A 27,140-nucleotide genomic window follows, 5' to 3' on the forward strand; every position below is an offset into this window, starting at 1 on the left:
CCACAACTGTAGCCCTAATGTCATTAGGAATCTGCATATGTATTTGGCCTCTTCTCCCTCTTCCCCTGTTTTGTCTCCTTCCTCTTCCTCCCTGCATCCTAACCCTTCTTCCACGATGCTGAACCTTCCATCTCTGTGTCACAGAATTGTAGAAATGGTTCACTCTATGTCGTGCTTAGTTCAAACACGCTTGCCTGAGTGACTGTGAAAAATGAATAAATAACTTAATTAACCTGAATAACATTACTAAATGGTTAGTTAAAACATTATTGAACTGTTATGACAGCATTAAGTAACATGTTCTTTTGGGTTGGTTCACTTTTCTATACCAGTCTCACTTCTCTCTCACAGATATGTAACCTGTATGTCAATGAGGTCCCTCTCCATGATGTAAGAGACATCTATGTGTACAGTTTGTGGTTCCCTGCTGCTGACCAACAAGCTCCTTTACTCACTGGCCCCCTCTGTTGGCCAGTCAGAGGCAGAGCTGATGCAGGTGACCTGTGCAGATGAAGACGCAGCCTTCACAGACTGTGGCAGCTGTGAGTTTGACACACTCCCCTGATCTTGTTGCAGGTGCCGTCTGTTTCCACGGCTACGTTCAGAGAGGACGTGTGGAGGACAGAGACAGCACAGTGTGTCTGCTCTGATCTGAGCTCTGAGGACAAAACTTCACTCGATGGTACAAAACCAGACAGATGACGAGTCATACGATGCTATACTCTGTGTGTGTGTGTGTCAGCCAGGAGCCACACTGCACACAGCTGGTGGTGCGGCGGCAGCGTCTGGTCCCAGCAGGGTGTATTCTTAGCTCCATACAACCCAATAAGTGAAATGAGATTAGTCTACACACACACACACACACAGAAGTCTCACGTCTGTGGGAGTTTCTGTGGCTCTTTCCACGCCTGAAAACAGCTCTGACATCACATGTGAACATGTATGTTCACTGTCCTTAAAGGGACATAAACTACATCGTAAACATGAGATATTATTAGGTTTATGTGAAGTGGCAAAAACAGTTTTTTCCTTGTTGTCAAAGGTTTTGGTTTTTTTGGAAAGATCATTTGTGTGTGGAGCTGATTCTCGTCACAGGAGGGCATGTTGGACTGTGTCAGGACCTCTTACATCCACACTTGAAAGAGCCAGATCCTTTAAAGACTTAGTTTATTCCAAACTTAGCCTGTAAAAATTCATTTCTCAGTCTGTGCCACTGGTTTCTCTTGTTTCATGACATTTTGTTTGTTTGTTTACATGTTTCATTTACAGTGTACAGTGCACCGTGAAGACACATTTACATCTATAATATTATTTTATAAAAGAACTTTTTTTTATTTATTTTAATTAAAATGTGTTTTGATACACAGTGTGTGGTATATTGTATGGACCTGTGTACTGTGTGAGTACACTAGTACATTTCTCTTAAATAACTACAGTATTTAAGGAAATCTGTGTTTGTTTACTGTGGCTGAAACACTCTCCATGTTTGCACATCTTTTTTTCTGCATAATTCACTCTGACATATTTGGTATATTTGGAAATGTTGTGATCCTCACTGTCGTGTGGATTTGAAGAAACTCTCCAGGGATGGACCTGCGGGCACTTCTGATGCCCCGGACAATAAACACTTTTTATAACGTCTGATGTACTTCCTGTCCCCGCTGAGCAGTGGTCATGTTTGTTTTCATCAATCAATCGCTGACATGTGTCATATTATTGGAATTTGCTGGTTTTGAATGTAGACATTTGGAAGCCAAGCTTTAAATAGACTGTTGACCACAGAATATTTGGTTGAGTGTGTGACAGAGAGAGAGAGAGAGAGAGAGAGGTGCTGCCAAGAAAAGTGTGTGAGTGTGTGTGTGAGTGAGAGAGAGAGAGAGAGAGTGAAAGAGAGTGTGTTTACATGTGTTATGTGTATGTTGGAGAGGAGTGGATTGTGACAGGGGAGGGCATTAGTGAATGGCTGTGCTATTGCATCCTCCCAGGAGACCTCTAAAACACACACACTTCTGTCTACACACACACACACACACACACACACACACACAGAGAGAGAGAGAGAGAGAGAGAGTACCTTAGCACCTCCTTCATCCTCCCCAGAAAACTCCCATCTCTCTCTCTCATACCTCCACATCCTCGCGCCGCCCCTCAGCTGAAGTCAGCTCACACACTCTCTCCTGTGGCAGACAGACAGACAGACAGACACACCGAGGGACGGTGCTGTGTGAGGAGCAGAGCCGTGCGTGTTTGCGCTCACACTGTGTGTGTGTGTGTGTGTGTGTATATATACATATATATATATATATATATATGCGCGCGCGCGTCTGGGGAAGACTTGGAGAGCCCGAGGCGCACGCACACAGACAGGAGGACATTAGGAGCCAGCAACTGGTGATAAGCCCTTCAGAGGAAGAAGAGGAGGGGGTGTTGGAGGAAGAATCATTCGTTCTTTATTTGACTGACTGACTGAAAGTAAAAGGAAAACTCTGCTTCAGACCGAGCTGCTCTGGGATTTTCAGTCGTAGTCGGTACTTTTTCCTCTGATCTCAGCATCCCTGCTTCCCCTCCTGTCCCCGTCCCTCCTGAGTGCGCAGCGGCAGAGGAAGGGACGGGAGAAGCAGGCGGACGGAGCGTCTCCGCCGGGGTTTGATCCACTGGTTGCAGGATGATGGAGTGACAGACACCTCTGGATCCTGCTTCTACTCTGTTTTTGTTTTTTTTTTTGTGAGAACTATATTTCGCACCTCGGGATTATTTCAGCCTGTTCTCATGATGACCGGAGACTGTGTTGTGCGCTTCGTCCTGATGCTCTGCTGCGCGCTCCTCTCCGCCAACGCCAGTAACTGGCTGTAAGTTGGACTTTCATACCCTTTAACCCCTGATTTTATTTCAGACCTTTTAGTATTTTAGACTCCACTACTCATTCTTCTCTTTATCATTCACCTGCTCTCTTTCTCCTCATCATCTTCACAGCCTCCTCCTCCTCCTCCTCCTCCTCCTCCGCGCAGGTTAATGGTTAACCATCCAAACGCACTCACACTCTCTCTTTATGACAGCTCCCACTTTCTCTGTGTCTCCCCCAGACCCACACCGCTGCATCCACGCGCGCACACACCGGGGAAAATCGCTTTCTCTTTGGAAAGACGCAGGCGTGGCATTTCTTCAGTGTTATATATTGGTATAGTCGATATATAGTAATATAATATATGATTTAATAACACCCACATGAATTGACTAATTCAGCTAATGAAGTCACATGAAGACAATGTGCATTCTTTTCATTTAGATGTCACAAGTCATGTTTCAACCACTTTGTTTCTCAGGCTTTAACTGTAATAAGTGTAAAAACGTCTTGATTTTTCTCAGTTAAAAACAGTATTAATACACAGAAATGCCGCTTAATCACAGTAATATTGGAATAATGGAAATAACATCCATACGTTGCCTGAACAATCGTTTAAGATGTATTAATGTTGCTCTTGATTATTATTCAATTATTATTATTAGCCAATTATTTAGTGTATAAAACTAAGGTTTTGCATCATGGATTTCAACACTAATGCTTTTCACAGATGAAGTCATTAAGGATAGTTGATGTTAGTTGTGGTTACATGAGGTCCAGCACTGACCCTCTGAGACATGGACACTCTCACTGATCACACGGTCTTAACAAAACATCTACACCTGCTTAAGTCTATGATGTGTTAAGAATACGACTGTGTCTTTATTAGAGCTGCAACTAACGATTATTTTCATAATCGATTAATCTGTCGATCATTTTCTCGATTAATCGATTGGTCCATAAAATATCAGAAAACCGTAAAAAATGTTGATCAGTGGAAATGATGATGTTCTCAAATGTCTTGTTTTGTCCACAAACCAAAATGATTGACTTTTAACGATTTCTTTGTTACACAGAGCAAAGAAATAAAGAAAATATTCACATTTAAGAAGCTGAAACAATTGGAAATTTTGTTTTATCATGAAAAAAGCTTCAAACTGATTAATCGATTATCAAAATTGTTGTCGATTCCTTTAGTAATCGATTAATAATCGATTCATTGTTTCAGCTCTAGTCTTCATCACTCTCCCACACCAAAGTCATTGAGATAATTGGCGTTTTAAGCTTGTGGGGAAACGGGTGCTGCTGGTTTACTGCTGCAACACAGAAGTCACACAATAACACGTCTGATGCAGTTTACAAAGCAACACAAAGTAACAGCAGGGTATATCTTATATGTACATATATACACTTATATATAGTGTATATATGTACATATATATCTATATATATATATATAGACATATATACACATAAATATGTATATACATATATATATGTATACATATATATTTGGCAGACATAGTCTTTGTTAGGTTAGACTTGCAGTGTTTTCAGTGAGAGCATATCAATAATGTGTCACGCTGGTGTTCTGTGTGCAGAACACTAAAGTCATCTGTGTCTGTGTGTCTGTACCCCATAAGCACACTTTTAATGCATTATTACATGAAGCAGAATGACACTGTTGTTAGATTACCAGTTCACTCCGCAGGTGGACACATGTACATGTACATAACTGGGGTATCTCTACACATAAGTGATCGTCGCTGATCCTGAGTTCACTGTAACACACAGAGGTTTTACCCTGCAGCTGAACTGCACAGTGCCACCTCTTCGTGGGGCCGGTCGGTCGGGTCGCGTGTGTGTGCCTGCTCTCCCAGCAGCCAGTGGGAGGAGGCTAGGTGGGTTTCTACATTCCTACGCAGGCTGCACTCTTTTTTTTATGCTGCCATTCATTTCTCTTAGCTTCAGCTAATTTACAAACAGCGTTCATCATTATTTATGGCTCAAGAGTCTGACAATCACGACAATCACACTCTCGTAGCGTCCCTTGTGTGGAGTGTCTCTTTAGGGGCTTGAAAGGTGCATGTTGACAAAGATATTTGTATTTTTATTTCCTGGTGATAAATCACTGGATCTCGCTCCAGCTTCTTGCGTTTGTACGGGCTGAGCTCTGCAGAGCGTCTCACTGATGTTGGTGACAGATTGATCAGAATAAGTCAAATTACGGCTGTGCCAAACAGAAGTGGCTGCCCTCGCTGAGTGCAGAGGTAAGTGTGCTGTTTGAGGTTGAAGGCGTGGTGACAGCAGCACAGAGCAGACATGTACAGGCAAGCTGCAGCGCTCTGCGAGACTGCAACGCTCTACCAGATTAGCGCTCTACTGGACTGCAACGCTCTGCGAGACTGCAGCGCTCTAGCAGACTGCAGCGCTCTACCAGACTAGCGCTCTACCGGACTGCAACGCTCTGCGAGACTGCAGCGCTCTACCAGACTGCAGCACTCTATCAGACTGCAGCGCTCTACCAACCGACTGCAACGCTGCGACTGCAGCGCCTACCAGACTAGCGCTGCTACCAGACTGCAGCGCTTCGCAGACTGCAGCGCTTACCAGACTGCAGCGCCTGCCAGGCTAGCTACGGGACTGCAACGCTCTGCAAGACTGCAGCGCCTACCAGACTGCAGCGATCTACCAGACTAGCTTACTGACTGCAACGCTCTACCGACTGCAACACTCTGCGACTGCAGCGCTTCTACCAGACTGCAGCGTTTCTACCAGACTGCAGCGCGAGACTGCAGCGCACCAGACTGCACTAGACTAGCACGCCACTGACTGAACGCTGCAGACTGCAGTGCTACCAGACTGCAGTGTCTTACCAGACTGCAGCGCTGCGACTGCAGCCTACCAGACTAGCGCTTACCGGAAACGCTACTAGACAGACTGCGCGCAGACTGCAGCGCACCAGACTGCAGCGCTCTATCAGACTGCAGCACTCTGCGAGACTGCAGCGCTCTACCAGACTGCAGCGCTCTACGAGACCAGACTGCAGCACTCTAGCAGACTGCAGCACTCTAGCAGACTGCAGCGCTCCAAGAGACTGTAGCGCTCTACAAGACCAGACTGCAGCGCTCTATCAGACTGCAGCACTCTGTGAGACTGCAGCACTCTACCAGACTGCAGCGCTCCACAAGACCAGACTGCAACTTTGTGGAACAGTTTGAGGAAGGTCCATGACTAAGCAGTGTGTGTGTGAAAGCATGAAAAGTTTCAGACATACAGAGTCAAGCTTTAAAAACACATCAACTCAAAGCCTTAATTAGTCTGAAGTCCAGACTACACTGAGATTTCACACTGACGAGAATCTGAATTTTAAATCCCAAATGGAACCAAGACAGTGAAGTTTGAGGTTGAGAATTATGGACGTATGGGCCCATACATCAGCAACTATCAATGATTTAAAAATGTTTTGCTGTTTGTTATGATGTCACATGACCTCGACATAAACACTGACTGCGACCACAGACAACAGTGGAAACATCAGGGTAATTAACTCTGCCCCAATGCCTGAGTTTGAAAAATACCAAGAAATGGACTGAGACTGAGTAAAGAGAGAGGAGGAGGGAGGGGTGAGCAGAGCAGGGGGCGTGGTCTGGCAGTCAAATTGGACACTTGTAGCGGTGTAACGCGCCACGCCTTGAGGGGTAAAAAGAGAAAGGAAACAACGTGACAGCTCCACATTGGTTCCTGCTACAGCTCCTGCTGTTGTTTTTATCACATGTTCATTTTATTATGTTTTTACCGTAAAGATACAGAACATTAACTAGATACACATTTATATAGTGGTTTAAGGGGTTAGTTACACCGAATGAATGTTTATGTATAAGGGGTGCATACATAATCTGATAAACCTAAAGGTCCAGTATGCAATACCTGAGCAGCAGTTGTTGACGCAGACCAGACCAAAACAATTCTAACCAGTCACCATAATATAACATCATGTCTACACAGGACGTTCTCTCCATCTTTAATATGAATATTCAAACTCACCTCTGTCTCTGCAGAGTGGCTCGTTCCTTGTTGTGTGTGTTGCTATGAAAACATATTCATTCATGTTGAGGGTCTCATGTTTCCTGCAGTCCTCGCCTGCACCTGACCAGACTTGTTACAGAATACATAATTCTGCAAGAAAAGCAAACATCTCTTCCTTAAAATATATTACACTTGTCACTAATGGATAAACATGGTAATGGAGTCTCTGTAGTGTTGTTTATCATGTACACTTAAATATAAATACATGCTGACCTATTATTACCATGCAGTATCTTATGTTAGTGTGCTTGTATTTTATTATTACTAATGCTGCTGTGAGTTATTAATCCAGTGTGCAGATGTCCCTTCTTCCCTCAGTATTGTCTGGAGTAGTTGATGAGTCACAGAGGCTCGTTGGTGGTTGAGGCAGAGAGTCCACTGGTCCAGGACCAGGACCAGGACTGTGTCAGACTTCAGTGCTGACACTGTGCATTGTCTTAAATGTGAAACAACAACTATCTGCATCGTTCTACCATCGACGTCTGGTGCTTGTTCTGAGCTTTAAACCTGACTTAGTGTTGTTACATGATTACAGTTTGAGTTTGTATTACATTATCAGCACTTACACGGATACTGAGACACTGGTGAAAACCTTTAAATCTACATCCTGTGAGGATTCACATGTCACCACACACACGTCAACCACAGCCTGCGCTGGACTGTTTGTTGACCTCTGCTTTCCACTGACACCTGCAACAACGTCTCAGTGGCTGCTGAGTCATGTTCAGTGTGCCGCTGTAACCAAAGGATTTCAATGTTACTTTTCATTAGTTTGTCTGTCATTGCCCTCCTCCTCCTCCTCCTCCTCCTCCTCCTCGTCCTCCTCTTACCCTGCACTAACTGTTTCTGCTGCACCTGCACACTGCTGTTATGTATGCAGGTCTGTATTTTTTGTGTTTGGCTCATAATGGAGTATGTAAACTGGCACACACTCAGTAATGACCACACTGACACACACACACACACACACACACACTCAACTAGGCACAGCTGAAGAGAGTATTGTAATTATTTATGTTATTTATGTACACTGATCAGCAGACTGTCACGATTGTGATGTAGGACCTGGAAGCTCCTCAGATGTGGAATTGACTCTGGCCTCAGTGTCTCAGCTATATGTTTCATATACAACCCTAACCCGTATATATATATATATATATATGTATATATATATATATATATATATATATATATATGAATCCAAAAACAAAGCAGAGGGCACATGTGTAAATGAAAAAAAATTAGAAAACGGCACATGAGAAGCTAGCAGGCAAAAGCAAAACAGGAAGCTTCAAAATAAAACAGGAAATCTACAAAATCGAACAGCAGTGACTGTAAGACAAAAACAAAACGTAACATTATCAAAAAGCACCATTACAATCAAAGGTGCTCGGCTGCTCAAGCACACATGAAAAGTAAATCTGACTACGTTTAATAAACAGCAATAACTGAATCAAAGGTTCAAGTGTACAAAAGGTGAGTTGCTTAAGCTCAGCACTTGTGCAGCAGATCTGGCATTTGTCTAAAGAAAAGAGTAAAAACAAGAGCTGCCTTGCTCCGTTTCATTTATTTGTTTAGTTAAACTGTCATGAATCTGCTCGGCAGAAAAGGATTAGACGCCCTGCTTTATTTGCTTAGCAAATCTCTTTTTTTAAAGCCAGAAAGAGTTGAGTGTTTGCTTTTTAAACACTTCACTGTGAGCGAGGAACAGCGTGTCCAGGTCTGGATGGCGTGTGCTGGTGTATGTGGAAATAACCAGTGGAGTGGAAGACCAGGTTTAAAATGAAAAAAAGAGTATTTCTCCATGTTTATAATTCTTTTATTACTTCGCCGCATGGAGGAGGAGTGAAGTATTGTTTTTGGTGGCTCTGTCTGTGTGTGTGCATGTGCTTCCACACTTTTTTTAGAACCCGGATGTAGATTTGAACACACAACCTTCTGATGTGGAGTCAGACGCTGTACCGAGTCAGTTACACATACGGGACAGAGGCTTGTTGCGTGAATGTACCACCCGGGTTAAGTCCACACCGTCACACTGAGACACAGGGTGCTCTCTATCGTGGCTCTGTAAAAGTTTGTGAGCAGCTGAGGAGAGAGTCCAGTCCGCTTCAGCTTCCTGAGGAAAAAGAGCCTTTGTTGGGTGTTCTTCACCAGGTGCGAAGTGTTCACAGTCCATGACAGGTCAGAAGAAATGTGGATGCCCAGGAACTTGATGTTGTCTACACACTCCACTGCCTCTCCGTGTATGCAGAGTGGAGTGTGTTAGGTCTTCCTGGACCTCCTGTAGTTCAATTCAATTCAATTCAATTCAATTTTATTTGTATAGCGCCAAATCATAACATACATTATCTCAAGGCACTGTACATAGACAACATCAAAGAGAGCAGAGACCCCCAACAGTTCACACAATGAGCAAGCACTAGGCATCAGTGGAGAGAAAAAACTCCCTCTTAACAGGAAGAAATCTCTGACAGAACCAGGCTCAGAGATGTGCGGTCATCTGCCTCGACCGGTTGGGGTGAAAGGAAAAATGGGGGATAGTGGAGAGGTGGGGGACAGAAAATGGGGGGAGAGAAAGGACAAGAGGGAGATGAGGGAGAGACAGAAGAGAGAGAGGGAGACCAGCAGCAGATACACAACAACTGTATCAGGTTACAAATTTATACAGTTACTGATATCGACTTTTTAATTTACAAAATAATAATAATGGTGACGATGAGCGTAGCCTCGGAAACTGGATCTTGATCCTGCAACCTGCATGATGAGAATACAGAGAGAGAGAGAGGGAAGGAAGGAAAGACACAAACTAGGGAGAGAAAGAGACAAGGTTAATGACATATAAAAAGTCATAATCAAATGCTGAGTGTGAGAGAGTGAATGTGCGTGTACCACCGGAAAATCCCCCAGCAGTTTAGTTCTATAGCAGCATAACTAAGAGATGGTTTAGGTTTCCCTGAACCAGCTCTAACTATAAGCTTTATCAAAAAGGAAAGTTTTAAGTTTAACTTTAAATACAGAGAGAGTGTCCGCCTCCCGAACTATCATTGGAAGCTGGTAGTCTACTATGACCTCCTTTGTTTTGGTGGTGTTCAGGATGAGGTTGTTCCTGAAGCACCAGTGTGTGATGTGCTGGACCTCCTCTCTGTAGTGGGTCTCATCATTGTTGGATATGAGACCCACCACGGTGGTGTCGTCCGCGAACTTTACAACCATGTTTCTGGGATGGATAGCAGAGCATTCCTGTGTGAAGAGGGCTGGGCTGAGCACACAACCCTGCGGCGTTCCTGTGTTGAGGATCAGCGGTGCAGAAGTGGACCCTGTATCCTCACCACCTGGGGCCTGTTGGTGAGGAAGTCGCTGATCCAGGAGCAGAGCGATGGTGCCAAACCCAGATTGTGAAGTTTCAGCGCCAACACGTCCGGGAGAACAGTGTTAAACGCTGAACTAAAGTCCACAAACAGCATCCTGATGTAGGTGTTTGGATGCTGCAGGTGAGTCAGGGTCGTGTGAAGTGCTAATGAGACAGCATCCTCCATAGAGCAGTTCTCCCTGTAGGCGAACTGCAGGCTGTCCAGGCCCGCAGGGATGGCGTCTTTGATGTACTTCAGGAGGATCTGCTCAAAGCACTTCATTATGACTGGGGTCAGGGCGACAGGACGGAAGTCATTGACAGGTGACAGTGGATTTTTTGGACACAGGCACAATGATGGAGGACTTCAGGCAGACAGGGACCGAGGAGAGCTGCAGCGACATGTTGAAAATGTCCAGAAAAACTGGTGCTAGCTGATTCGCACATGACTTCAGTGTCCGACCTGACACCTTATCTGGGCCTGCCGCCTTGTTGGTGTTAATCCTCTTCAAGGTGGACGTCACCTGGTGAAGCTGCAGGGTGAGAGGCTAGTGCTGCACCTCTGGCTGAGGAAGATGTACAGTCCTTCTGCTGCTCGGAGAGTCAAAGCGTGCGAAGAAGCTGTTTAAGGTGTCAGGCAGAGTGGGGACGCTTGTAGTCGGTGATGGTTCTGATGCCTTTCCACATGTTTCGGAAGTGTTCCTCAATGCGTTGCCTGTACCGGTGTTTCGCCAGCTGGATGCCCTTCATCAGTTCTTTTCGGGCCCTGCTATAAGCCAGTTTGTCTCCTGCTCTGTAGGCTGCATCCCGGGCTTTTAGCAGGGACCGCACTGTGCCGTCCACCCATGGCTTCTGGTTGGGAAAAAACGTGATTGTTTTTGTGGGTAGAACAGCGTCGGTGCAGAAGTGAATGTAGGACAGCACAGACGTGTAATCCTCTAGGTCTGCATCCCTTTTGAACACCTCCCAGTTTGTCTGTTCAAAGCAGTCGTGTAAGGCTGCAGAGGCCTCCTCAGTCCAAACCTGGATGGTCCTGGTGGTGGGATTGGTCCTGCAGATCAGCGGTCTGTAGGCAGGGATCAGCTCCACAGAAATATGGTCTGACATGCCAAAGTGAGGTCCTGCTGCAACCTTGTATGCCCCTTTGATGTTACAGTACAGTTGATCCAGTGTGTTATTGTCTCTTGTTGGAAAGTTAATGAATTTGAATTTGTTGAAGTCAGCCTTTAGTTCCACATGGTTAAAGTCCCCAGCCACTATCACAGCCACTTCTGGATTCGTGTTCATTTGGCCGCTGATGAGGCAGTACAGCTCCTCCAGTGCTAGCTTAGCATTAGCTCGCGGTGGAATGTACACGGCTATGATAACAACAGAGCTGTTCTCTCACCAGTTTGAGCGGTCTGCACTTCACTGCCAGATATTCCAGATCAGGGGAGCAGAGTGTTGAGATGACGTTCATAGCTGTACACCAGGAGTCGTGGATGTACAGCGCCAAACCTCCGCCTTTGGACTTGTCTGAAGCTGCTCGGAACAAAGAGCGGCCCGCTAGCTCCACCGCCGTGTCGGGGATGTTGTTGTCCAGCCAGGTCTCGGTGAAAATCGCCACACAGCTGTTCAATTTCGTCCAGTTTGTTTGCGAGTTACCTGACTTTGGCAAGGAGGACACTGGGCAAAGCCGGTCTGTGTGGGATAGCACGAAGCCCGCTCCGCTTACCCCACTTTTGTTTCCGTAGCCTCCGCCGTCGAGAAAACCCACGTACACTGCACCACCTCGTAGCCTAATCCTCACTTAAGATTCAAAGAGTCATTTATTTATTGAGCCCACACATTCTAACTTCCCATTAGGCAGAAAATTGTGTCCTGATTTTATCATAAACCAACGTATTATAAGTGATCATATAACTGTCACATGATCACATGACAGGCATCAAATGTGGCAGGTGATTCACTAAAGGCACGAGTGTGTGTGCAGTGTTTGATGTGAAAATAAAACTACTAGTAGTACTTTAGTTTTGTAATAGTTGCTGTGACCGTTCAGACACAACAAAACACACACAGTAATACACAAAAACATGCACATATTGCACTAGCTTTAATTATAAAAAAAATGGAAGAAAAAAACTCATGTACAAATGAAGATATATATACACATATATATGTATATATATATATGTGTGTGTATATATATATTCATATATATATAGCATAATAATAATGGTGATGATATGTATGATAATAATGGCCTCAGGAACTGGATCTGGATCCTGCAACCTTCAAGATGAGGAGAGAGAGAGAGAGAGTAAAGGAGGGAAAGACATAAACAAGGAGAGAAACAAAAAGTGCTAAATGTCCATGAAGTAACTTCAATGAAACACAGCTCCAACATCAAGCAACTAAATTAGCACATCATGAAAATAGCCACACTAAGCAGAAAGACCACACCATACACACATGTTTTAAGGCTCTCGGGGGGGGCCCTGGCAAACTCGGGCCCTGGGCAATTGCTGAGCTTGCATAGCTTGTTGCAACGGCTTTGAGAAAGAGTGACCATCATTGATACAGCAGCCACTTCAAATAATGATAATCATAAATCTAAAAATCTCTGTATGAGGCATGAAAAGTCCACATTGGACAACTATGAATGAATGACATGGCAGCCCGTGGCCAAGTGGAAAGCGAACTCTACTTGTAACCGCAGGGTTGCTGGTTCAAATCCCCACCCGGCCAAAAGGGGCTGGGGTACCCCTGAGCAAGTTACCCAACCCCCAATGCTCCCTGGGCACTACTCAGTGTGGCAGCCCACTGCTCCTAATTCTAAGATGGGTCAAATGCAGAGGAATACTTTCCCCAAGATTAAAAAGAATACATGTTTTCCAGTTGTAAAACATGGTTCCATCCATGCATGAGTGCCCCACTTTGTAAAGGACCCAGTGTTGAAAGTGAAACCCAGATTAGTGATGGACATTTTGACTCTCACTTTGCTCTTTGTCCACTTTTAAATCAGTAAGATTGTGTCCCATCAAACACCACTGATGTTATTTCTGTGTAAATACTGATCCCTGGTCTACCTTGTTACTGTGGACTAATAATTATTTAAAAAGAGTTTGTTTTTCCAGTCTGACACACACACACACACACACCACAGCTCCTATCAGATCAGCTGATGAGGCTGAGCTGCAGGTCATCTCAGTATGATTTCATTCTGCTAATCTTTGACAGTTTCCGTGCTCATGTTCTCACAGAGCAGATTAGACTGAAGGAACGTCTCTCTGTACTCTACAGCTTTGGTCTGTGGCTACAACAGCAAATATCTTACTTTGAAATAATAAGTGTTTCTGAGACATTTGAGGGCTTTTAAAAAACAAACAAACTGAATATATAAATATAAGTATTCACAGTCTTTCACAGTCTATGATTCCAGGGAGGGGGTGGAGCTTAGCCTGCATACCCTAAAAACCCTGAACACAAAATAGAAATAGAAAGACTTTATGACAGTATAACACATTTCAGTGTATGTACTTTAGAATAGTTGTGATATCAATGAGAGGAATGGTGTAAATATGATGCTCAGGAGAGAGGAAGTGAAAGAGAGAGATGGTCGTCACATGTATCATCAACATCCTGGATACAACAGGAAGTGCTGCATGCACACCTGTGGTCATAGATTGTAGACTCATCTCCGATGACAGCTGAAGAGTAACTGGAGACAGCAGAGACCTTGGGTCCGCGCTGGCGCCTCACACATGCATGTGGTGAGGCTGTGGCATGTTATTTCCACCAGAGTGTCACATGTGCAGCCACAGGGAAATCCCAGCGCCGCGCACCTACACCAGGTGCACCTTCAGCAAGACAAGAGTGTTTCACACTGGAAACTGCTCACTCTCCTGCACTGAAGTCCACAGAGAAACTCACAGACGTGGAAGGTGCTGCTCTGCTGCTGCTGCTGCTGATTGCTGTTGAGCTTCAGTAAGCATGAAGGCTTTGAAACACAGAGGTCACACAATAACACGTCTTTGAATGTAACACTAAGCAGTAACACGTCTGTAGCTGGAGTTCACGCTTTAGCAGCAGTTGAATTTTGAGGTAGTTTTGCTCCAAATGAGGACAGAAGAGTTGTCTGTGTCTGTTATTTTCAGCGTTACGTCCTCATGTTCACGTTGTCGACAAAACTAGAAATATTTCCACACCAGTGATTTCAGAGATGCGTGAGGGGGTGATGTGTTGCCATGGTTACTATGAGTTGGCAGCAGCGTCAGGTTAGGGGGAGGAGCTAATGTGTAGTCGCGTCTCCTCCATTCCACCTTTGCTTTGGAAGGTCAAGACTGTGATGTCATTTGGATTGATATCCGATGAACAATCCAGATTGTGACACCCCTAATTCATTCATTCATTTTCTACCACTCACCCTCACTGTTTAAGGTTACAGGGGAAGCTGAAGTCAGGAAGCATCCAAAGCCCACACAGAGAGGGTCAGTGTGACCGTGTGACCCTGCAGCATATCAACAGACTAAAGCAGGTGTGGGTTGTATGTGTTGTTGTGAAGTCGGCCATGTGTCCAAAAACCTGGACCAGCCCTTTAAATCAGAACACAGACAAACACAACAGATACTTCTCTTTAATTCTGTCTCCACTATCAAAGTCAAGTCGATGATCGTTGTCTGTACATGAGACGGTACAAAGCAAACAGGAACTGCCCGAGGCTACTTTTACATTCCTTCATTCTGCTAAATGTTAGCAAGCAGTGTGTGTGTGTGCCAGTGTGTGCATGTGTGTGCGTGCGAGTTTGTGCGTGTGTGTGTGTGCGAGTTTGTGCATGTGTGTGTGCGCGTAATGTGTGTCGCAGTGTGTCGCAGTGTGTGCATGTGTGTGTGTGTGTGCAGTGTGTGTGTGTGCATGTGTGCGTGTGTGCATGTGTGTGTGTGTGTGTGTGCGAGTTTGTGCATGTGTGTGTGTGTGCGTGTGTATGTAGTGTGCGGATTTGTGCATGTGTGTGTGCGTGCGATTGTGTGCATGTGTGTGTGCGATTTGTGCATGTGTGTGTGTGCGATTGTTGTGCATGTGTGTAGTGCGTGCATGTGTGGTGCGTGTGTGCATGTGTGTGTGTCGCGTGTGTGCATGTGTGTGTGCATGTGTGTGCATGTGTGTGTGTGTGCGTGTGTGTGTGAAGTGTGTGCATGTGTGTGCTGATAATGCATGTGTGTAGCGTGTATGCGTGTGCATGTGTGTGTGCGTGCATGTGTGTGTGTGTGTGTGTGTGTGCGTGCATGTGTGTGCTGCGCGAAGTTTGTGCATGTGTGTGTGCGTGTGTGTGTGTGCATGTGTGTGTGTGTGCGTGTGTGTGTGTGCGATGCGTGTGTTGCGGTGCGCGTGTATGTGCATGCGTGCATGTGTGTGTGTGTGCGTAGTGTGTGTGTGCGTGCATGTGTGCGTGTGCGTGTGTGTGGACTCATAACCCTTAATTATCAATGCCAGTGCAAATGCAGCGTTGGAAGTGTTCAGGATATTTACGGCAGGGATTTTGTTGAGTGGTGATGATGAAGTGATGAAGTGATGAAGAACCTCACAGGTGAGACGCACACCTGAAACCATCACTGACCACGTGCAGCACACGTATGTGACACACGTGTGTGTTCACTGAGTAAACAGTCGATGGTTCGTGTCTGAACCTGCTCACTGTGCACGACTGAGTTCAAGTTTATCTTGTTATCTATTTAAACTGAATGTGAAAATAAAACTATTCATTCATACTTGACACTATAGTGAAAGACAAATTCCGTTGAGTTTACACTTTTATCAATGTTTGCAATTAAACCCTTCACTGTTTTAGAGGTCATTTAGTGTGTAATATATGATTTAACATCATCCTGGACAGATTTGCATATGTAACTGTTTCAAAGCCCAGCGTCCACCACCTTTATTTACACACACTCAAAGCTGATTTACGTGATACAGATCTGTGTCCAGCACGTCTCTGTCCTTCACGCAGCTCAGGGTGACGTGTCCAGCTCAGGGACAGCCGGGAATCCAACTCTTGAAGACCAGTGTCAGTGTCTGTTCTGTGAAACACTGATTCATACAGACATTCTATGCTGAGCTTCTCTGGAAGTGATGATTCTCCTCATTGATCCAATCACTGAGCAAAAACTCACAATAACAGATAATATTATATAAACTATAAATACAACAGTACATATTTATTTCATGACTTACTCATACTTAGAGCAGAGGAGTCAAACTGGCGGCCCGCGGGCCACATGTGGCCCCCTAATCAATAACATGCGGCCCGTCACTTAATATCATGTTACGATGAAAACAAGCAGCGCGTGGCTGAGGTGACGAAACATTAACATGTTATTTAGGTTTATTGATTAATTTATTGATTGTGATTTATACAGCGTTCCTTTGCAAAAGAAGCACTTTTACTTTGAAATGATGTGAAACATCATCAGTTTAATCATCTTCAAGCTCTTCTTAATGAGCTTCAAGCTCATATTACCCGCCCACTATTGAACAGTTGTTATCCGTGTTTTAGAGGAAGCATAAATGTCATAAATATATAGTTATGTATGTTAGATATGTTTTTCATTCATGTGTTCATGTGTTCATGTTCATATACTGACACTGAGTGTGTTGTGTTTGCGTGGAGACTCACTGTGTACATCCTCCTGGAGCTTCAATCTGTGTTGTGATGACATAACTGTGGCTGTTGCCGTGACAACAGCCACAGCCTTGCAGAGACCCACGTGACAACCCGTCCGGCGTGTTTGTCACTCAGGTGGTGGTTTCACCCACAAATATCACAGGTATACAGCACAGGATATCATCTGCAGCCAAGTCCTGCATTTAGACACAATCAGCTGTTCACAGCTATTGTTTCCCCAAAGCTTCAGAACCTTCAACATGGCCGCCAGGCGCTGGTTACATCACCTGACATGAGATCGACAGCAGGGCAAAGAGTCAGAGGACAACACGTGGACATCACGCACGCACACACACACACACACACACACACACGCGCGTCTTTGGTCCTTTGGGGTCACAGCACTAAAACCAAGATGGAGGATAATATCACGGCTTTCTTAGAGTCTCTCACCAAAAGTTTGTAAAAGTCTGTGTGTGTGTGTGTGTGTGTGTGTGTGTGTGTGCCCATGTATTACTAATGTTGTGGGGACCTAAACCTGTTTACACAGTCACATTATGGGGACTTGTCTTCCCTGTGGGGACAAAAATCAAGTCCCCACAACGTAAATGACTACACTTAAGGTGAAGATATGTTTTAAGGTTAGGTTGAGGTTAGGGTTAGGGTTAGGATTAGGATTAGGCCAGTAGTAATTGTGGTTAAGGTTAGAGTAAGTCTCCAGGAAATGAAGTCAAGCAATGTCCCCTCAAGTCATGAATGTCCAACATGTGTGTGTGAGAGGGCTGTGGTGTTGGCAGAGTCAGTTATTTTTAGGGGGAAATGAGCTCTCGTGGAGCCCAGCAGAATTAAAAACACTTCCAGGCACTTCACTGTCTTCACTTGAATCTCCTTCACCATTTCACACTGAACGATCCCCTCCTTTTCTATACACAGAAACACTCCTCCAGTCAGGTCTGATAGTATTGCTTGACAGAGCCCATTTTCAGATGGAGGACATAACAATGATGTTACATTGTCTCTGTGACAAAGCTGTGGGGCTCATTTCCTGTTCGTTTAAATCATACGTTAGCTCGACCTTGTCTAGTGTGTGTCTGCTGACTCATGGATTATCATGGTGGACATTGAATAAGCTCCGTCATGTCCCTGAATGTTCTCTTCTTCTGCTTCATGGAAATGAGCTGCTGAGGAAAACGGCAGCCATTCTTTTACACATTTATGTATTTATTTATTTTTTTTAAAGTAGAACAATTTAGCCGTTTTTCTGTAACTTTATTCAGATCAACTTTCAATGAAAAGCTGGAGTCTTTTCAGGAAAAGTCTTTCTCAACAGTCTAAAACAGTCCAGTCAGGGAAACTGTGGGAATAGTGCCCTCTAGAGGCCACTGTGCAGAAAGTCTTACACACGGTCGGTGTCCACTACAGAGGGTTATCTTAGGTCAGTCTGATGGTAAATATTTGCAGTGATCTAAGGCTTTATTGTTGCAGTAAGTGAACGTTATTTCACTGTAATCCTCCTCATGGTGTCGTTGCTCTAAAAGTTAAGACGAATGTTTCCATAGCGACTGTAGCAGCGCGGCCTGCAGCTCTGTGGGAGAAACCATGCTGCTCACAATCCACGCTATATTTACCTGTCAGTGTGTACCTCCACTGTGTGTCCACTGCTGGAAACGCAAACATGGGGATGTTTTCATGTAAATACACATAAAAAGATGATGGTGGCACAGAGAGTGTGTGTGAATACTAATACTGTATATCTAGTGGAATATAGTATTTCTCTTGTTATTGTTTTTAAATGGTATATTCAGTGTTTGTTGTGCAGAATGAGTGCTGCACCGACTTTACTCATGGATTCATGCTTTACTATTTGATTAATGGTATAAAATCTGTAAATATAATAATTACTATACATTTACTATATTTTTATATATTTTATGTTTGAGAAATTATATATGTATGTACATATATGTATATATATATATACATATATGTACATATATGTATATACATATGTATGTATATATATATATATATATATATATATATATATATATATATATATATATATATATATATATACATATCAGAATCAGAATACTTTATTGATCCCAGAGGGGAAATTCTTGTGTTACATATAACATATATATTACATATTATATATACATATATATGTATATATGTATATATGTTATATATATATATATATATATATATATATATATACACACATATATATATATATACATATATATATAGTTCAAACAGTTATGATTGTCATTTTAGATTTTACAGTGAGTGAAAAGCTGTTTTTTCTGCCTGATTTTAAAATGGGATTTAATTGTCTGCATCATATTATTCACCAATATGAAAGTCCGCTTTTAAAAGTCAACAACAATGTTCAACTGCTGGCTTCACACTGAACACTCAGTTATGGGGTCAGATGCAGTTTGATTGATGCTTACAATCCAGAATGATTGAATGGTGTTTTTACAGCTGACAGTCTTCATTTCTGTCACAATGCATTCATTCATTCATTCATTCATTCATTCATTGGTTACAATCGGGTGTGAAGAGGATTTTAAGCAGTGCAGTAAAAATACCTTTAACACTGTGTAAGGTTTTCAGTTTTCAGAATATGACTTTTCTTTGACATGACTTGACATGACTATCAACTAAATACATGTATGCAGTAATCAGTACTGGATGTGTTATTGAAAACCAAAGAGAAAAACACACTCTATTTTCTCATCTGCATCATAAGAGGCTCCTCTGTGTGGAATTATCTCTTCTTTTCAGCTTCAGCCTCCCATGAGTCTGTGGGAGGTATGGAGCATTCCACCTGGACACTAGTGTGTGTGTGTGTGTGTGTGTTGTATTACACATGGCAGCCTTCACAACACGACTGGCTCCACTGGGCTTAAAGGCCCCTGGGATTTAAGCTCGCAACCACCACAGGCCAGAGAGACAAGAGGCAGAGGAATGAAGATGAGACCAGGGCTGATGGTCTCTGTGTGTGTGTCTGTGTCTGTGTGTGTATCTATGTGTGTGCGTGTGTGTAACTAAAAACTAAAGGCAAGTGACATCTTGTTTGTGAAAAGTTATTAATAGCCTCGTAGTGTAAAACACATAAAAACAACTGAAGCAATGGTTGAGACATCAGTGTCTGTATCACTGAAGTGGTGTCGAGACAGCACTAAAGCCACAGTATGTAATCTCTCTCTCAGCATGGGATCATGAGCTTCATCTCACTTCCTGATGAAGTGACTGATCCTTTGTGTCACTCTGTATTGCAGGTTTTTGCAGTTGTTTGTTTGTGACCTGACCTGAACAGCAGGTCAACGTGTTTATCTGTGTCACAAACGCAACACGTCCTGCACCTCACCCTTTCAAAGTAAAAGCACTGTCACTTTTCTGTTCCCTGTTTGCAGCACATTATAACAGCAGCTCTGCAAAGCATATGATAACAAATGAAGCACTACATATATACATATACATGTACATACACATACACATATACATGTACATATACATATACATACACATACACATACACATACACATACACATACACATATACATGTACATATACATATACATACATGTACATACACATATAATGTACATACACATACACATATACATGTACATGTACATATACATACACATACACATATACATACACATACACATACACATACACATACACATATACATACACATACACATACACATATACATGTACCTATACAGTAAATGTACATATACACATACATGTACATGTACATATACACATACATATACATAAACACAAACAGTACATATACACATACATACATGTACATATACACATACATATACACATACATATACATGTACATATACACATTCATATACACATACACATACATATATACACATACATATACATGTACATATACACATTCATATACACATACACATACACATACATATATTCACACACATATAAATGTTCTAACAGAGTAGATTGCCAAACAAAGTGCAGTAATTGTCGCTGTCATTCACGTGATTTGTAATCTGTAGGCCAGAGATGAGTAGTAACGCGCTACATTTACTCCATTGCAAATACTTGAGTAACCTTTTGGATAAATTGTAATTTCAGGAGTAGTTTTATTGCAACATACTTTTACTTTTACTTGAGTATATGTTTGAAGAAAGAACGGTACTTTTACGCTGTTACTTTATTTTTTTATTACATGTGCGATCTATATCTCTCCCTGTTGGCTGTGGCTGATGAAATTTTGCCAGTCAAATGCAGTCAGTTGAGTCACATGACAGCACTTGTCCATGCCACAGCACCAGCTGTTAGCCACAGATTTCGGCTCCAAGTGGACTTAAAACACATCAGCAGCTCGTTGTTTAATGTGTCCGACACCAAGGCTCTGGTCTCCGGGTTTCTGGACTCCTGTCTCTAGGTTTCTGGACTCCTGTCTCCGGGTTTCTGGTCTCCTGTCTCCGGGTTTCAGCTGTCATACTTTTACCGTGCCGATGTATCTGAATTGGATAATCCTAATTGATTGTACTTTTAGTTAAAGGGTGATGTATTTAATTTCCCAAACAATGAATGTATTATTGTTTTAGTAAAAGTTTATTTTATTATAAAGAGCGTATTTATTGTTTTATTTAAAACATTATTATTTAACATATCTTCACGTGAACAGTGCTGATTTATATTATGGTGTGTCTATTTTGTACCATTTGTGTTGCTCTGAATAATTCAAAGATAAATCTGGAGAAACTCAGTACTCAGTCGTCTTTTCACTGCATACTTTTTTACTCTTACTCGAGTCATTATTTTCATGAGTACTTGTACTTCTACTTGAGTAATTATTATCTTAAAGTAACAGTACTTTTACTTTGCAGGCCACAGAGAAAGGGAAGGTGTGCTTTAGGTTTTGGCCGTACACCTCACCTGTCCATATTCAGACCCACGCCCTACTTTAACGGCCCCCACAGATGTACAGTCTGACTACCTTCATGGGAGACCGACCCCCTTTTTATGGGAGCTCAGCTCTCATTGGCTCCCACATCGTTCGAACGCAGAGACGCTGCGAAGTCTTGTGTGTGTGTGTGTGCGTGTGTGTGTGTGTGGGACGACTCCTCTGTCTCTGGGAAGTGAACGGCGTTCACAGAAGAATGGACTGATAAAGTGAGACAGGCCTGAAAACTCACACACACACACACACACACACACACACGCTCAAGGCCTAAGCTGAACTGTTCCCACGCATGTATAAACACACACACACACACACACATATCCAGAAAATCACCTGAATAACAACTTATCCAGTGTTTATTAAATGGGTAAATGTCAGGTCAGTGTGTGTGTGTGTGTGTGTGTGTGTGTGTGTGCGTGTCTTCCCTCTTCCCTGGTTAGGTTAAGGTTAAGACTGGTTATGGTGAAAGTTAAGGATAAGGCTTTGGTTAGTCTGTCCAAATGATTGGAAGTCAGTGTAATGTCCTCCCCAAGAGAGCTGTGTGAGCCTGTGTGCGTGTGTGTGTGTGTGTGTGTGTGTGTGTGTGTGTGTGTGTGTGTGTGCGTTGTGTGTGATGGTCCTTCCAGCTGGACGCCTTGGCCTGAACGCAGCGCTCTGCCCAGGGCTACGCTTAACTACAAGGGGATCAAACGCTGCACATGGCTTTGATAAAAGCCTCACAACTGCAGTGGAGCAAATCAGAGGCTGGCAGAGCAGAGTTAGAATAACCTCAAAGAGCGTTTGAACCCCACTTTGAACCCCATTTGTTTCATTTCTCTTGCATTGTCATTGATGTTTTTGTTTTTTTCTTTAGTGTTCAAACTGTGGCTATATTTCCTTTTCATGGCATAAGCATCCTTGCACTGAGTTAACAAAAGACTTGAAGCTGCAGGAGAAACACCAGAATCTATCCTTGTGTCTCATATACAGACCGCATATATGAAAGGCACGTAGAAGTATCAGTGAACCACCAGGGGGACTGTTTGAGTGAAAGTCTATGGGAAAATGAAAGGATTCAGATTCTTTATTGTCATGTGTCGTGTCCTCTTTATTTGTAACATCAGTGAACGTGTTCAGATCTTAATCCATAGAACATGATGTCAACATGATCATCATCACGATTAATCGCATTAATCGCACATTTGTATCTATTCTAAATGTCCCTTAATTTCATTATTTTTTCTCATTTGAATGCTTTTAATCTGCTTGCTTTGTGCTAATGTTTTTTTATTATTATTTATGTGAGACTTGACAATACCTCTGTCACCTGCATGTTGTGACTTATTCCTCTTATTGTGAGAGCCGCACAATAATAAGAGAGGCTGTGTATCAGCGAATAAAGTCCCGTGGTTTAATGTGTTGTTGCCGTAACGAGCTAATCCGAGCTAAAGGAGCTAGCGGTCTTCGGTGGTCTCCTGTTGCAGTTTTTCTAGTTGTTGCAACAGCGTGTGAAAAAACCCACAAAGTTTGCTCTGCCAAAAAGAACGTTGATCTCCCGATAAAAAAACAAAAACTGACACCATTAAAATAGGTTTGCGTTAGTGCCGTTAATAATAATCGCAGCGCTGGACTCTGTGGTGGTTACGAGACAGTGAGGTCACTCCTGAGGCTGGAAGTGAGCGGATGTGGCTGAGATGTGGTTATCACGGCGATGAGTGGGAAGTGGGAAGAGAGGAGAGCGGCCATCAAAGAGGCAGAGAGGACACGGAGACAGATTATCTGGACAGCTGAGAGGAGGAGATGAAAGGCTGAATGGAGAGGAGGAGCTGTCTGACCTCTCCAGGATGATATACTAATTATACAGTTATGACAACAGTAGTGTGCTAATGCCGACTGTCTAGGGCCTTAGTCCCTGTGAGCAGACACAGAGAGCGTCTGAGCTTCCAGCTGAGCGGAACTGAAGAGGCAGGACTTGTTGTCGTCGTCAATAATCTGACAGCAGAGTCGTCCAGAGTCTGGATCTGGGTTTGATTGAGACGAGCAGACAGGGCTTCACTGAGGTATGTGTGGTCTCAGACAACTCATAACCTGAGACTCAGAACACAAGCCTGAGAAAAGAAAACACTGACTCGTACTGAATAATAGCCTGAAAGCGACTTCTGCTGGAATTTGCCTTTATTAATATTCAGAAGTCATCATGAAATTGTTGTGTTATCACATATTCACATGTCCTTTAAACGACCTTGTTGTGCAGCTGTCATGTGACTGGTTTTATTATTGAATGTAGTTTATTTAGAATGTTAAGATTCTTTTAAAGTGATGTATATACACAGTGTGATAATGCCACCTCTCTCTTTGTCATCTTCCTCTTCCTGTGTTTGCTCTGTTTACTTTATGATAACTTTTATTGTCTTTCCTTCGTCTGTTTCTGTGATTGTATACATTGTATACGAATAAAGCTTTATTTAAATAAATAAATAAATAAATAGTACACGATGTCCGTGCCGCACGAACATGCTCGACGTCTCCTCTGTGTGTGTGGTGTGTTTCTGTAGCAGTGTTACAGCGCCACACTCAGGTCTGATACATGTACTACAGTTCAGTGTCCTTTTGAGTCATTTCCTGAAATGTTTTCAAAATGACAAAGAAAAAAAAGATGTTGGACACACTGCGACACACTGCGGTGCAGACACACACACTGCGGTGCAGACACACACACTGTGCTGCAGACACACACACTGCGACACACTGCGGTGCAGACACACACACTGTGCTGCAGACACACACACTGCACACTGCGACACACTAGACACACACTGCGGTGCAGACACACACACACTGGTGCAGACACACTGGGTGCAGACACACTGTGGTGCAGACACACACTGTGGTGCAGACCACACAGACACACACAACACACACTGTGCACACACACACACTGTGACACACTGTGGTGCAGACACACACACACTGTGGTGCACACACACACTGGTGCAGACACACACACACTGCGGTGCAGACACACACACACACACTGTGGTGCAGTGGTGCAGACACACACACACACACTGGTGCAGACACACACACACACACACACACACACACTGTGGTGCAGACACACACACACACACACACACACACACTGGTGCACACACACACACACACACACTGTGGTGCAGACACACACACACACACTGCAGACACACACACACACACACAGTGGTGCACACACACACACACACACACACACACTGCACACACACACACACACACACACACACTGTGGTGCAGACACACACACACACACACACACACACACTGTGTAGACACACACACACACACACACACACACACACACACACTGTGGTGCAGACACACACACACACACACAGACACACACACTGTGGTGCAGACACACACACACACACACACACACACACACTGTGGTGCACACACACACACCTGTGGTGCAGACACACACACACACACACACACACTGTGGTGCAGACACACACACACACACACACACACACAGTGGTGCAGACACACACACACACACACACACACTGTGGTGCAGACAGTGCACAGTCACAATCATCACTGCCAGCTTATAACAAAGAACTATTTCTGTGAGGTGCAGCTGTGCTCAGGAGATATGAGAGTGAAGTGAGGTGGACGTGTGAGGGTCAGCGCACACAGACCAATGCCATCTTCTCAGATTATCATATCTGCCTGACCTGAAGGTGCTGTGTGTGCGATAAGACACTCTCCCTCCTCTCAGTGTCCTCATCACCAGACATTTACCCAAAACATTCTCACAACGTCATGGGAACAAGTCTTCAACTGATTCACCGTCTGTCCTTCAGCCTCTTATTATGCACATTTACACATAATTATATGTAAGAAACTAAGAAAATTAGAAAGAAATCATTAAAAAAAATCACACAAAGTTTGAGGGAGGTCAAAGGTCATTGCATTGATGTTTCATATTGAAACTCAATCTAATCAAAACAAAACGAAAAACAACATTTAACAGGACAAAATCATTTTTTCCTCGGGCTTCACTTTCTGTTTCTTCTCAAACGTGATTTTCTTTTTCCTTCAACCTCATCATCACTACTGCAGTCTAAAGAGATCCTGTGTGTGTGTGTGTGTGTGTGTGTGTGTTCTGTCAGGTACTTGGCCAAGCTGTCGTCAGTGGGAAGCATCCGGGATGAGGAGACGTGTGAGAGGCTACGAGGTCTCATCCAGAGACAGGTCCGCACCTTTTTTCATACTGTACACACCACGTTCAGTTATTAGTCTGTATCAATAACCACGTGTGAACGTCTGTATGATGCAGGTTCAGATCTGTAAGCGCAGCGTGGAGGTGATGGACGCCGTGCGTCGTGGGGCTCAGCTGGCTATAGAGGAGTGTCAGTTTCAGTTTCGTAACCGACGATGGAACTGCTCCACTCTGGAGACGATGCCTGTGTTTGGCAAAGTGGTCACACAAGGTGAGATGATTACACTCCACAGTGATGACGGATGAAATCAATGATTATTATGAAGCAATATCACACGAGAGGGAGTGTTGTTGTGCTGAATATATTAGAAGAGGTTTGGATGTTATAGGCGCGGCCTCACCTGTGTCTCACCTGTGTCTCACCTCTGTCTCACCTGTGTCTCACCTGTGTCTTACCTGTGTTTCACCTGTGTCTCACCTGTGTCTTACCTGTGTCACCTGTGTCTCACCTCTGTCTCACCTGTGTTTCACCTGTGTCTCACCTGTGTCTGTCTTACCTGTTCTTACCTGTGTCTCACCTGTGTCTCACCTCTGTCTTACCTGTGTCTCACCTCTGTGTCACCTGTGTCTTACCTGTGTCTCACCTGTGTCTCACCTGTGTCTTACCTGTGTCTTACCTGTGTCTCACCTGTGTCTTACCTCTGTCTCACCTGTGTCCACTCACTGCGATGATCGCCCTCAGTGATGTAACATAAACACACAGAAGTGTCCTCCTCCTGCTCTGTGTGTCCTCTCCTGACAACCATTCATAATTGAATTCAAATCTTGTTGGCGTATTTTTTTACAGTGTAGGTTGACACGGCTCTATTTCAACTGTCATCCAAAGTCAATCATGTTAAAGTGATAGTTGACTGTGTCTTTTGAAGTGTGGTGTATGAGGCGCTGAGACTCTCACAGAAAACATGGCTACAGGGATTTTCAACTCATTTCTAAACCTTGTTTGTTGAGGTTTGTGTCATTGTGTAAATCGCTCACTCTCA

General features: G+C 43.6%; 1 protein-coding gene across 1 annotated transcript in view; it reads left to right on the top strand.

Annotated features, from left to right (window-relative positions):
• Positions 1-2,152: 2,152 nt before the first annotated feature.
• wnt4 (wingless-type MMTV integration site family, member 4) overlaps positions 2,153-27,140 on the top strand; it is a 29,050-nt gene continuing 4,062 nt past the window's right edge. The window contains exons 1-3 of the mRNA XM_044022927.1: positions 2,153-2,849; positions 26,051-26,132; positions 26,218-26,371. Of these exons, the coding sequence (XP_043878862.1) occupies positions 2,770-2,849; positions 26,051-26,132; positions 26,218-26,371 (316 nt within the window). The 5' untranslated portion in view covers positions 2,153-2,769. The remainder of the gene's footprint in view (positions 2,850-26,050; positions 26,133-26,217; positions 26,372-27,140) is intronic.

The sequence above is a fragment of the Solea senegalensis genome, linkage group LG4, assembly GCF_019176455.1.
Source record: "Solea senegalensis isolate Sse05_10M linkage group LG4, IFAPA_SoseM_1, whole genome shotgun sequence".
Taxonomy (NCBI): domain Eukaryota; kingdom Metazoa; phylum Chordata; class Actinopteri; order Pleuronectiformes; family Soleidae; genus Solea; species Solea senegalensis.